At 30.0% G+C, this 13,867-nt stretch overlaps 1 protein-coding gene across 1 annotated transcript; it reads right to left on the minus strand.

Moving 5' to 3' along the window:
* Positions 1-11,754: 11,754 nt before the first annotated feature.
* Positions 11,755-13,119, minus strand: LOC136975694 (uncharacterized protein F54H12.2-like). The gene is made up of 2 exons (XM_067270796.1): positions 12,928-13,119; positions 11,755-12,783 (listed from the first exon to the last, which is right to left on the minus strand). Exons 1-2 carry the CDS (start codon positions 13,117-13,119, stop codon positions 11,755-11,757), a joined length of 1,221 nt encoding a protein of 406 aa, XP_067126897.1.
* Between the last annotated feature and the right edge of the window lie 748 nt (positions 13,120-13,867).

Consider the following 13,867-nt stretch of genomic DNA (forward strand, 5'->3'; position numbering starts at 1 on the left):
AAATATCCTAATTTGTTTTTATTTTCTTCAGAGAATAATGGATTGTCTGGGGATAGTTATTAAAATCGAATATGTTTCTAAGATTGTGTGTAGAGTCAATGTAAACATCATCAGTATAAATTTCTAAAATTAAAGAATCGATATCTGTATACAAAAGTTTAACCTTATCTTTATAATAATTTTTAAATACATCGTAATATATGTATTACATATGTAACTTACTCAACTCTAAGACACAAAAACCTATGTACAGCGGTTTATCGAGCAATAAATTTGTTCTCTTTAATCTGAAAATGCTACACTCTTCGTTTATTATTTGGAAATTCTAGCGCAGGATCGTTTACATATTTTTTACATTGATCTTTATTCAACCTGGCTTTTAAATTAATTTGTTTACGAACATTTTGCATACATTTTTAAAAAAACTATTATTCATTAATTTAAAAATTTTTTGTCAAATTGGCTTTTGCTGGCTTTTCGTTTTTCATTATTAAAAAACTATGCATGGTTTTAAGTATGGTGCTTGTTTAAAAGAAAGTATTCTATAGATTTTTTTAAAAATTAACCTTTTCTTTAGATAATATTTTAAGTTTCTATAGTGTATAATATAACAAAATTTATCTTTTAAAGTTGGAACTAACTTTTTAATATTATTGTTAAAATTTAGATTTAAAGAAGCTAAAAGCGATTTCTGATATTCACATAAATTTTGTATTCTATTTTTCATGGTTTACTGCAAGGGAAAAATCGTTATGGCAGTTATGTAGCGAAACAGGATATTCTAAATCAACTTCGAGTATATATTCTATTTTCAGAATTTGATGAAGTTTTTGTAAATTAAACTTAGCTATTTCGATTTGACATAACCAATGAAATTCTCTATTTGGGAGATATTGAACCATACTCAATCCATATAGATTATTGCTTTCAATCATCACTATATAACTATGAGGTTTCGAATTATCGTAAGTTTGAGATACGTAAGGAATATTAGCGTGGCTATAACGCTTAGCTATGAGGGAAAGTCCACCTCTAATTTCCGACTCTATAAATAGGTACTGTACTTATCTAAATTGGTAAATAGCTGTAGTTTTATTTTAGCCATTTTTAATCCTGCAATAAATGTAAGATTTGGGCAAGTTAAAAAATAAACCGGATCAAGATCATAATACTTTAATGATAAATTACAAAAATTTGTAAAAATATCTGCGAGTAAAATTGTATCGACAAATTGATATTATTATAAATAATCAGAAAATTTTTTACAATTAAAAGCTTTCCACACAAGATGAGCTAGATCATAAGTTTCTGAACTTATGTGACTTCTAGTTAAATCATTATAAAAGAATTTTTTGTTGAAGAAATTATTATTTTGGTAAAGAATTATTATTTAATATTGAAATATCATTAAACTAACTATATGAAAAAACACCTTTTCCTTTCAACAGATAGCTATTTTTATTATTAGAAAAAAATTGATTAAAGATTGGAAAGTCGTAGTTTTACTTTACTAGATTATCAGTCAAATTATTTAAAGAAGTGTTTAAAAACTGGTAAGAATCTAAAAATTTATAACAATGTAAGAAATATGCAGTGTATTTTTCCATATTGATGGGAATTATTCTAAGAGAGGATATATACTTTTTAGAAATATCTTTTAAAATTAGATGCGAATCGTAACCAGAAAAATTATGAAGAACAACGGGAATAAAGGGTTTTAGATTTAAATTTAAATTACACCCCTGACAGGCCATGCCCAAAATTGGCTATTTAAGTGATTATGATCCATTATGCTTACATCATTAGAAAAAAACTTTCTTCCACAAATATTACAGTTATCTCGATTAATAGAATTTGGAATTTTTTGAAAATCTAATGAAATATTCAGTTTTATTTCTTTAATAAGACGTTCTGACTGTCTTTTCAAACATGATAGGAAATTCTCTACTGCATTTAGACCACAATAAAATTTAGAATAGATAATTGTTTTTCGTTTTTATTTAATATGATTGTCATGTAACAAATCGGTTTATGAATTTGTGTACAGAACTAAAACTAGTATCGGTTGATTGCATTGCATTAGTAACTGTTTCCATTAAACATTCAAAGTCTATGAAAACTATTACCGGATGTTTAAGCATTCTATGATAATCATTAAATTTAAGAATAGAATTTTTGACTTTAGGAAGTCTCTGAAATTTGAAATTTGTATATATTTCTCTATGTACATTTAAACTCGATTCGCATTAAAGTCCGTTTAGACAATTATTACAATAATACTAAAGAGATCTTTGCTTTTCGTGTAAAAGCCTATTGGAATTTCGTATTAAAAAATAGTGATGTTTGTATAATAATAAATTTACATTTTTATTAAACTTAAATTTACTTATATAATAAGGAAAAAACAATATCCTTATAACCATACACATTAACCCTCGGGTGCCTGGTGGGGTCTGACAGGCCCAACTCATTTTCAAAAGTTCATAACTATTTTAATATTTGTGTTAGCGACTTAAGGTTATTAGTAGCTTCAGTTCTCTTCATGCGCTTGCGAGCCCCGCAAAATTTTTAGTTCATCGCGCGATATCCTGCGAACAAGGCGTGTTTGAATAAGTGCCAGGCCTCACAGACCCCACCAGGCGCTCTGCGTTGCAAAAGTGTAAGTAATATTTTTTCTGTTTGCTTGATTTATAACACGTTTACGTTGTCAGTAGATAAACGTTTAAGCAGCTACTGAGCGTCTGTAAAAAATGATCCAGATTTATTTGCATGGGACATGCGAAATTCCTATGGGAAAAATGCCTGAATTCTCAATTTCAAATTTTAACTGAAGAAGCTTAATTTTTATGCTTTAACAGATAATTATATTAAGTGCCATTAAAATGAACCCAAAATACTTAAATTATAATGAGATTACATCATGATTTCTAGAGAAACAAAGTTAATATTTTTGTTACAACAAAAAAAGTTGATGTTTTTTATTATGTAGTCGTGTGATAAATATTTCACGTAAATCAATGATTGTTTTATTTTAAATATGTCTAAATAAACCTATTGTATATATATATTAACATAACATTGAAATTATCTTTACAAGCCATATAATGTAGTGTTTTATTTTGGGGTTTGTGAGACCCCACCAGGCGCTCGGCGGAAATTTCTTCATCAGGCACCCCGAGGGTTAATACTAATAGTATTTGATTTCTCAAAACTTGATATTTGATCCAATGAAACAGGAAATTTTAAATTCGAACATTTAATAAATTTTAAATGCTTTCTATAAGTAGATACATTATTTTTATTATTTGCTAATGGAAAAATAAATGCGAGAATGCAATAAACGAAACATTTATCGTCTTTACACCGAATACTTAAAAGACATTTTTTATTTACTAACTGTTTTTGTAAAATTATAGATCCACAACCTCCATCATAACCATTATATGCCAATCTATGAACATCTATGAAATCTAGTTTATAAATTATCCAACCACTACCTAAAATAACAGCGATTGATATATCTCCTAGAATTTTTTCTATTGCATTCTCAATATTTTTCCAAGCCAGAAATGAAGATAAAATTTGTTCAGCATAGCTTGTAAAAAATATCTTTAAACTCATATTTATCTACTGTTTCTATTTATTTATACATTATTACTTTAAGACTAATAACAAATTGAACTCTATAATCGTTTCCAAAAATTGTAATTATATTAAATAATGCAGATTTTATATCTCTGAAAAAATAGTCAGATCAGCGTATTTGAGATTAGATTTACGATAACATTGTAAAAAATTTTGAAATGCTAATTTTACTGGCAAAAACATTTTTTTTTTAAAATTTGAACTAGATTAAAATGAATCAATGTCTCTAGATGATTTTCATTATTTCAGATTGTCTTCTTGAAAATGGAGAGAGATGATTTCAATAGAGAGTGAGAAAGAGCATTTTATTTTTTAAAAAAATCAATTAAATTACATCATTAAAAAAATTATTTTACAAAAATTGTAAGAATTTACTTACATGTAAGCTTCCAATTATTTAGACATAGTCTTCGAAATATTTTTCAACAGCATTAAATGCTGTTGAAAAATATGCTGTTGTAGGCCTGTAGAAAAAAAATGTTCTTTTACAAGAATATTGAATCTATTTCGAATCTCCCCTTAGCACTGGTCTTTGCTAGACAAATATAGTGATTTTGACTAAATTCTTTGATTTTTAAGTTATATCCATGCAATTTGTAGACAGAGTATGGTGGGATTTAGGGTTTCTTATTTCCCGGTCTTTTGCTTGTCCCGGGATTCCGGGATAAAAGTGAACTGTTTCCCGGGATCCCGGGAAATCCCGGGATATAATAAATTATTTTTAAAATATAAAAAATATCTTGAAATCGAATGATATCATTATTTTTCATTTTTTAAAGTAATTTAAGTGTTCTACAACCTCCAAAATCGTATTAATAATGATGTGTAAAATATGTATTAAAAATACCTTTGAATTACGTAGAAAATTCACAAATAAAAAAAAATTTGTTAAAGTTTGTTCGAAACTGCTTATAACAAAAATTGCCTACGAATTGAGTTAAAAATTTAAAGAAAAAAACTGAACTTTGATCAAACTTCTAACTTAGAAAATGATATTTTTTATTTAAATAAAACATAATACAAATATTACTGTAAATTTTTATAATGAGATTTTAAGAAACAAAGATGGTCGATACTCCGATCACTCAATCTGGTTCTTAATTTGGTAATAAAAAGTCCTGCTGCCGAGAATGCCCTTTCTGATTCAATCGATGTGGGTGGAATCGTTTTTAACGCATTTAACAGAAGACAGATGATGTGTGTTTTTTCACCTGTAGCCTCAAAGATTTCTATTTCGTTCTCGAGACGCGTTTCAGTACTGCTTTTGTTGTCCACTTTTCTTGATCTGTCTATCTCAGCTTCTTTGATAGCAGCATCAAGCTTTTCAGCTAAAGTCATTGCAGATGAGCTTGCGACATCTGGTAGTTGATCTGTATCACCGGAAGTAGAATCAGTAGATACTTCAAAAAGACGATCTAACATCTGTTTTGCTGATAAAATTAACATAGTCTTGGTTGGTAAGGCTGGCAAACTTTTTTCACTTGGGAAAGTTGAAACTTTTCCATAATTCTTTCCACTATTGAGATATTGTATGAGGCCAGTCAGTTTTACATTTCTTCTCTCTGCTATGCGTCGAATAAACGACTCTTTTAGTCTTCTTGAAAAAGGTGTGTTTAGTTGATTTAACTCATTTATAATAAAAGAAAAAATACCTTCCGATGAAAGTAAAGTCGATCCTCTGTTGCCAAGCTTTTCTGCTCCAGCTTTTAATGGCTGCAGTGATGCCACGATGTCACGAATTACAGTAACTTCTTGTTTGTCAAGATCAAAATTGTCCGTATCTTTATTACAGTCAATGATTGCTTTCGATATGGATGATCTTATTTTAATAAATCGCTCTAACATGGCTAAAAGGCTATTCCATCGGGTTTTGGAATCCAGAAATAAGTGCAAATTTTTCCCATGTTCCTGTTCAACGTATTTTTGTAAGATGTTATTCTTTAAAGGTGATTTGCGAAAAAATTTTGCTATTTTTCTAACCTTATTAATGATTTGAGAACAGACTATTTCATTACCTAGTGTGTCATGTAATTCAAATGAAATATCTATATCGAAAGGATCTTCAGCCAAACGCTCACACAAAACACTTTCAAAATCAATACTATAACTAAAGTCTTCTTCATCTTTCTCAATATCATCATTGCGCTCTTCATCTTCAGTTTGAATTTCTTCAGAAAGAGGGACTGCTACTGAAGTGGTTGACTTTTGGTACAAAACATCACATACCGCTAAATGAATTCCGTGTGCATAACATAACTGATGCTCACATTCAATTAACCTTCCAAATTTCACCATTACAGCTGCACCATCAGTAACACAGGCTTAAATTAAATATAAATGCATTCCGGCATTCTGACAGTTTATGAGTTAATTATACTTTCTATTTGTAAAATTTCTTCAATCTTAACACAAAATAAGAAAAAAGTGAACTTTTAAAAAAATTGCGGGATTTCCCGGGATGAGAAAAATTTCCCGGGATATTTCCCGGGGTAAAAAAACAGCCGGGATCCCGGGAACCCGGGATCCCGTTTCAGAAACCCTAGTGGGATTGTTTAAAAGATGATTTGTTTTTCAAAATTATTAAATCAGATTTTTTCTTTTTTTTTGATGATGCATTATTGATTTTGACGAATTTTTGTTTTTTAGTTGTAAACCCTTTATCAATAACAAATAATGACTGTGAATCTATAAAAAAGATGAATAACTATAAAATAAGAAACAATAATTTAATTTTCTTATTTAAAAAAAATCAAATCTAAAGAGATTCTAACTTACCTACCATAGAGATTTTTTTCCTACTTGGATTAGTTGTAGAAAGAGAGAAGAGAAAGTAGAGAAACTAGAGAATCTTCTCTATTTTTCTCGCTTTTATATCAGTTTGCTAATAGCAAGGGTTATTACTCTTTGATGTGCAATCAATACGGATAAGAAAAAACAAAATTAAATCTTCGAAAGATGAGCTACATACATGATGTGGTCTTTAATATTTTTAAAAGCGATGGGAAAACTTTAACCTTGGAACGATTTAGTCAGTATCAATAAAGAAAACACGATAGAATTTTAATTGATAAAAATCATAAGAAAGTTTTAAAAAATAGCCTTTCTGAAAGTTGTATTAATTAATCAAATGTTATCTTCTCTTGAAATCAAGCACAACTATAAATCATGTCAGAATTTAAATATTTTAAATAGAAAAAAATTGATCTTAGAGATATTTTTTGAAATTAGATATTTACTCATGATAATAAAAAAGAAAATTGTGTCACGATTTTAATTGTGATTAGAAATAAAATTTTAAGCTCGCATATCATTCTAGTTTGTGACTAGGTTGATGTTTTTTAAAAAATAGCCAGAAAAATCATTTCTCCTTCAAAGACTTGTTAATAAAAATTCAGATGGTAAGAACGAACTGAATTTAATTACCCTTTTTAAAAAATTTATCATCTAATTGTATTAAAGTTCTTCTTAATTTAAAATCATTTAGGACCATGAAAAAACACAATACAAAAGCTTTCATTTCTACATGTATTACTATCTACCTTATATCCTACATATCCATACATATATAAAATGAATTGTACAACCACAGAAATACGATATTTTACTAAATTTAGTATAAAACAAAATAATAAGATTTATAAAGGAAAAGAATGTGATAATGAAGAATGGAAAACAATTTTCATTCCCAATCACATCGATAGTGAAATATATTTCGAACTGTGGGATTTTGAAGAACAAGGTAACTTTTTTATATTTTAGCAAATTTTAAAAAAAATAAAATATCTGGTTTAGTTAGCTTATGTTTTAAAAAACTTAATAATTTTCAGATTGTCCAGATCCTAAAAGGACAATAGTTAAGATAAATAATGTTTACAATTATATTGGTCTCAACTCATTAAATGAAGACAACATTGGTAAAGTAGACATTGTCGAATATAAAAATTATAGACTTTTTTATAATTGTTAAATACAGTCAAACCTGTTTTTATGCAGTGAATAGGGACCACATAAAAAATGCAAAAAAATCGCACAAATTTTCACAAGTGGCTATAAAAAATAGTTTTCGCAGCACAATTAAAATAATATTTTTTTTATGCGGCGAATAGAGACCGCATAAAAAAGTCTCACATACAATATAACTCGTTTTAAAATCGTAGTCTTAGTTTCTAAGGAAATTACCTTCCTCTTCGCTTTGTTTTTGCCCTTATTCATTTTCAGTGATTATGTCTAAACATAAAATAAAAATCATAAAATTTTATATCTAAATAGAAAAAATAATACAGTACATTTACCTTCAATTTACGCTTTGAAATGAATCTTATCTTAATGGTCCAGGAATGTGAAAGCACTTTGAAGGTTTAATTAACGTAATTAAAACACACGTAGAATTTATTGACAACAGGTGTCAGCACTTGACTGCATCGTCTTGTCTATCGTCTGTTTTACATATTTTTGTCCAGGTAGTGTTTTGTTGACTTAAAAAATCAATTATTTCATATTTCGCATATTCATGCAATAATATTAATATAATAAGTTCATTTATGCTATAATAAGTTTATTTAGCTATAATAAGTCAACGTGAGACATGAAAAAATGCATGAGACTAGTTGCCAACTATACCGCACAAATAAAAAATTGCACCAAAAAAAAACCGCACAAATAAAAAATCGCATAAAAAATCGCACAAAAAAGACCGCATAAAAGCAGGTTTGACTGTATATGAAAAGCAAAAGTTTTTATATTGTACTAAAAAATCAGTAGTAATTTTAAAAATAATTGAAGATTGGATTGTATTGAAAGTTGATGATAATAAAATAATCGGTTAAAATGCACCTAGGTAGTCCAAGATGGCAGATGGTGATGGGGAGATTTTTTATACCCTACATTCTAAACGGCAACTAGGAATTTTTTTCTACCCTACGTTCGACGTGGGCATTTGTTCCCTGTAACCTCGAAACGGAGTCGCAAGAGATTGTCGGAGGTGAATCGAACTCCTATGTGAGATCTGGAAACCCCCCTTGAACGAAAGTTTTACTAAATTATATCCGAATTAATAATTACCCCCTTTATATCCGGATATAATCCGAATATAATACGACTTATAATAAAATTATTCCCTATATTGTATCGAAAATTTTCCTATTATAAACATCCTGCCTAAAAACTGTTCTGGATATAAACATCCTGCCTAAAAACGGTCCTGGACGAGAAAATATGCGTCCCTGGCCGTATAACTGTCAACTATCCATTGTTCTTACGCTGAGTACAGATCATCTTGCAACTTAAGTTTATAGTTAGCGCCCGAATTCGCCGTATTGTTTCCAATCCTGGGAACACCTATGGCCTAAACACATGCACGTGACCAAATTTCCCAGCAAAAAGCTATATAAGATGTTTCCCTCCCCCTCTGGGGAGTCTATCATCGATTTAGATCGAGTCGCGATCTTACCCTTTGTGCCTACGGAATATATTTGACTATTGTGCCTCAAGTGCCACTGACCCTTCCCTAGAAAAAAATATTCGATCCTTGTGACCGACAGAATATTGGAAATACTGATTGTCTAAGAGGTATGGAACCCATTTATGTGAACTCTCTCTCTCCCTTCGCGTGATAAGGATATATAGCTTTTTATATGTCTTTTATGTCAGATTTTTGTACGTATATTTTGTTTTCCATTAAATCGTTGTTATCCTGTTAAATGGTGTCTTGTTTGCTCGAATATTCGCTTATCGCCTTACCACAACTCCACCTTCCCTCCTACACTCGACCGGATAAAAAGTAGTCCTGTCCCTGCGGGATCCCTACCGGCAAATAAGCCATCCTTGACTCGTGGGCAAGTCCCTCCGACTTTTTGCCGAAATTAAGCAGAGGTCTGCCCTCATCGTCCCTTCTCGGTACCCACACCTATGTTAATCTCGAACGAGGATTTCATTATCGAGTAATGAAATCTCTAGAGGGCGCTTTAACGTGATTGATCGGCAATTATGCAAATTTTGTTTTTTCCCGAAAGTGGAGTGTGCGCGTTGTATTGTGCGAAAAGATATTATTTTGACGTTTGGATACTTTTGGAATTTTTATCCTATTATCATAAGGTAATTAATAATAATAATAGTTTTCCTTGTGAATGTAAGCGATTGAAATTTATTTTTTGGAAAAAAATTGGCTGAGCGATTTTTGTAATTTTTGGATAGATATGTTTCACAAGTTAGTCATGTTGAATTGCGATTTAGAATCGGACGAATTTCGAAAAGAGTGTAGCCTACTGGGCGACGTTTTTATCAGTTAATCGAACCAGAGTCTTTCGAACTAGGATTAGACGAAAGAATTGATGGAGGACTGAGATTTGCCATAAAACTGGACCTCCAACACACCGAGGAAGTTTGCCAGAAATATGGCCAAACATGCAAATCGAGTTATCGCAGCGACCCGAAATCATGCGCGATACGTTGCCGAAAATGCCGGCGAAATAGTTCGGCTTTCGAAGGAACATTCAAAGGGAAATGTGGCAAAAATATGTCACGGGCGAATCTTTTGACATTCATATGGCACTGTATCAGTTTAGAGTGCACGACAAGTAATTCGACAATTTCCTCGGATTTTTTTCTAAAAAGGCAGGCATAGACTGGTCGAATACATTCCGGTCACGGAATAATATTTAGTTGAAAAGAACCAGAGACTATTTTCTGGTTGCTCCTGCACCTAATGTCAGCAAGAAAGAAAGAAAAAAAAAGCGTAAGAAAACAGAAGACAAAGGTGGAAAAAAAGTGTTAAAACGAAAGGGAAGAGCCTGCCTCATCACATACCGGAGAGTCAAGTTCAATCGACGGGAAACGTGGAAAAAGGGGAAAACCTCGGTAACAAAATAAGTTATCCTATTTTTTGTTATTTGTACTTTTTAGTATTCATATTATAGAACGCAGGGTAGAAATAATCTCCCTGTCGCTGTTTAAATGTACGATAGAAAGAAAAATTCTGTCGCTGTCTATAACATAGGGTAGAAAAAATTTCCCTGTTGCCATCCGCCATCTTGGACTACCTAGGTGCATTTTAACCAGATAATCATATTACTTGTAGAAGGTAAATATCTTTTTTCAAAAAAATTTATAACTTTTGAATATTAATCTTTTTTACTTTGTTTTTTTTCTTAAATGATTTAATATTTCCAGATTTTATAGAATCTTTAGATTAAAAAAGAAATTGTAAGTAAAATTATTTCTGTATTTTTTATGTATATGCAATTAAATTTAATACTAGCTTTTCTCTTTTTTTCAGATCCAATAAAATCAACATTTAAAAAAAAATTTAAATTAGATTTTTAAAAATTAATTTAGTATTACATTGATTACAATTAATTTTTTATTAATCGAGTATTACATTTAATTTTTAAAATAGATTTAATCCAGTATTACATTGATTACATTTAATTTTTATATTAGATGGTAATCGAGCAAAACGGAAATTAGTCTCTACAAATGATCTAACATAAACGTGGTTGGACAATTTTGTGAAAGGATGTAATTTTCTTAAATCTTGATTTCTTGTTATTTTACAGAGAAAAAATAAAAAAAGTGTCTGCAGATAGGTCCCTGAAAACAGCTACGATTCCAGTATACACGATCACTATTTTGACAAATGAATCTTATAACTGAAGGAATGCTTGGAGGTAGGCCAAATGAGTGGAAATAGAAACAGGTAAAATTCTTAAAATAAATTGCAATCCTGTCCTGGGTTTGACTGTTCTCGGTGTTAACTATAAATTCGTGCTTCTTTCCGATTTTTCGAGGTAATAAATCCAATGAATAGACTCCTCCAAATGTCTTGCTAATTTCTGGATCTCCTAATGCTAATTTCTATAGAGTAATTGTATCCATTTTCTTAGTATTCAACATAAATATTTCGAGATCAATCAATTTGTATTGTATTACGATATTCTAAAATGCACACGACGTTAACAATCTCCGGTAAAGATCTTTTAAATTTTAAATCGATACTAAGATTGTCCTGTGATAAAACATTCGTGTTGTTTTTCTGACGCTGCCTTATCAGGGGTTAAATCAAACACGTGAAACATATATCCTTTGGGGAAAATATGCTAATATATCGTATTCCTAATCGGAATACGATATATTAGCATATTTTCCATAGGGAATTTCACCCATCTCTTCGAATAATGTTGCATAACTTCGAGTATAGCTTTTTTCATCAAAATCATGTGTATAGGGTGTGGGAAGAATTAAAATCGAATCCTTTATAACAGAAATATAATTTAAATCGAAATTTTCAAAATTGAAAGGATTTAAATCGAGTTGTTCATTAAATGCATTATTACATACTAACCGGATTATAATTCTTTTTGGAATTTGACCAATTATTGCATTTGAAATATTTGAACTTAAAATACCTTTACTTAAAGTAAATATTTTAATATTAACTTGTTGATAAGGCATTGTAATTACAGAATTTTCTAATGCTTTTTCCATTCCAATTAAGATGCTAGGACTAACTTCTATTTTGTTTACTTTTAACGTAATATTCTTTAATCGAATCTGATAATTATTGCTGGGTGCCATTAGAGCAAAAGCGTCTTTTGAACGTTCCAATTTGATCCTAACATCAATTCCATTTATTAATAATTTAGGTTGATTAATAAAATCGAAATAAAGTTGTCCATTTAAATCCAATACTTGACTTTTGCTACTTTTCTTAAACCTAGTAATTAATCCTTCATTCTTGGCATCTTTAATCGAATCGGTTTTGTTTAAAAATCCAGCAGTATCTTCGTAGAAAAAAGAACTGGTTAAATAAGTTTTTTGTGCTTCTTCAGACAAAAATAATAGAGCTTCTATTATTGCTTTATATGCATAGTTTACATGTGAGAATACTTGTTTTTCATAAAACCATGTGGTGCATTGAGAGAACATAGAATGTAATAAGTTATTCACTGGAGTTACAAGATCTGTATCCATCGTACATGTTCCATTTCGTTTAGTAATAGATAATTGCGCATTAATCGAAATATTGCTCAAATCTATTAAGCTTTCACCCGAACAAGGGATTAGAAATTCTTTAGATGATTTTTGATCTGTGATAGTTGCAATAGGATAAATAATACTAGCTGTGGTATTCTCTATTGGTAACTGAGTTGGAATAGTTTTAAAGAAATCTTATTTGGATTTCAGGCAAGGACATGAAAACGAGTCTATTACAAGAAAATATTGACTTCTTTCCTCCTCTTAATATTCTTTCGTTTTATACTTTTTTTCGATGTTTTTGTTTTCTACCTGACTGCTTTGAACTTTTTGAATGACATCATCTTTTATTTCTTTTCCCTTTGATTTAATCCGGGATAAAGTGGAGTCTTTTAACGATTTCCCACTGAGTAAATCTGATTCGATGTCTTTTGCTACATATAACGCTTTCTTTCCAATATATTTTCTGGCATCTTTTAATATCAGAATTGCTTGTCTAAACATGTCTCCAAAAAACCCATATCCTCTTTGGATCGGGCAACTTTTAAAATATTGATCTTTTCCCGATTGGAAAAAACAGAGTTGTTGATATCTAAGACCGACTGGTCGAAATAAAGGATTAATAATTCCTCCTGCCTGTGAACAATAATAAGCGATACAGTCTTCTGGTGGTTTAACCATTTTCCTGCTGGCGATCTACAACAAATAATTAAGTGAAATTCGTCATGCGGCGCATTTTTTGCATTTTTTGGATAATTTTTAAATGGCGATATTTCGCTTCAAAATCGTGCTACGTTTAACCTGTTTTCCGGGTTTGATAAAAAACATATTACAGTTTATGACTGTTTAATTTATAGTTTAATACACATTTAAAATTATATTAAAATTTGAAGTTTACGACCAAAAGAAAAACAAATTAATTACAGAGAATCGCTGAACTTTGTGCAACTATTTCGTAGACACATCTGTTTTCTTTTAAACCCCATCTCTCTAGCTAGAGCAGGGGAGAAGTTGTTGTCATTATTTACACTATGTCTCTAATTACTTAGCAGGGAGAAAAGTCGGTTGTTATCTTAAAGCAACACTTTAAAGTTTATCATCATATATTTATGCTTCAAATAGTGAATATTTGACACTTTTTAAAATATTTTTTTAATGCTTTATACAATAATATACTAAAATAAGCAATTAGTTAATTTTTTCCTGCAATTACGCAATATCCGGAAGTAATGAGTTTCCCAGTAAATTTTTC

The sequence above is a fragment of the Centruroides vittatus genome, unplaced genomic scaffold (genome assembly GCF_030686945.1).
Source record: "Centruroides vittatus isolate TY-2023 unplaced genomic scaffold, ASM3068694v2 contig_109, whole genome shotgun sequence".
In the NCBI taxonomy this organism is placed as follows: Eukaryota; Metazoa; Arthropoda; class Arachnida; order Scorpiones; family Buthidae; genus Centruroides; species Centruroides vittatus.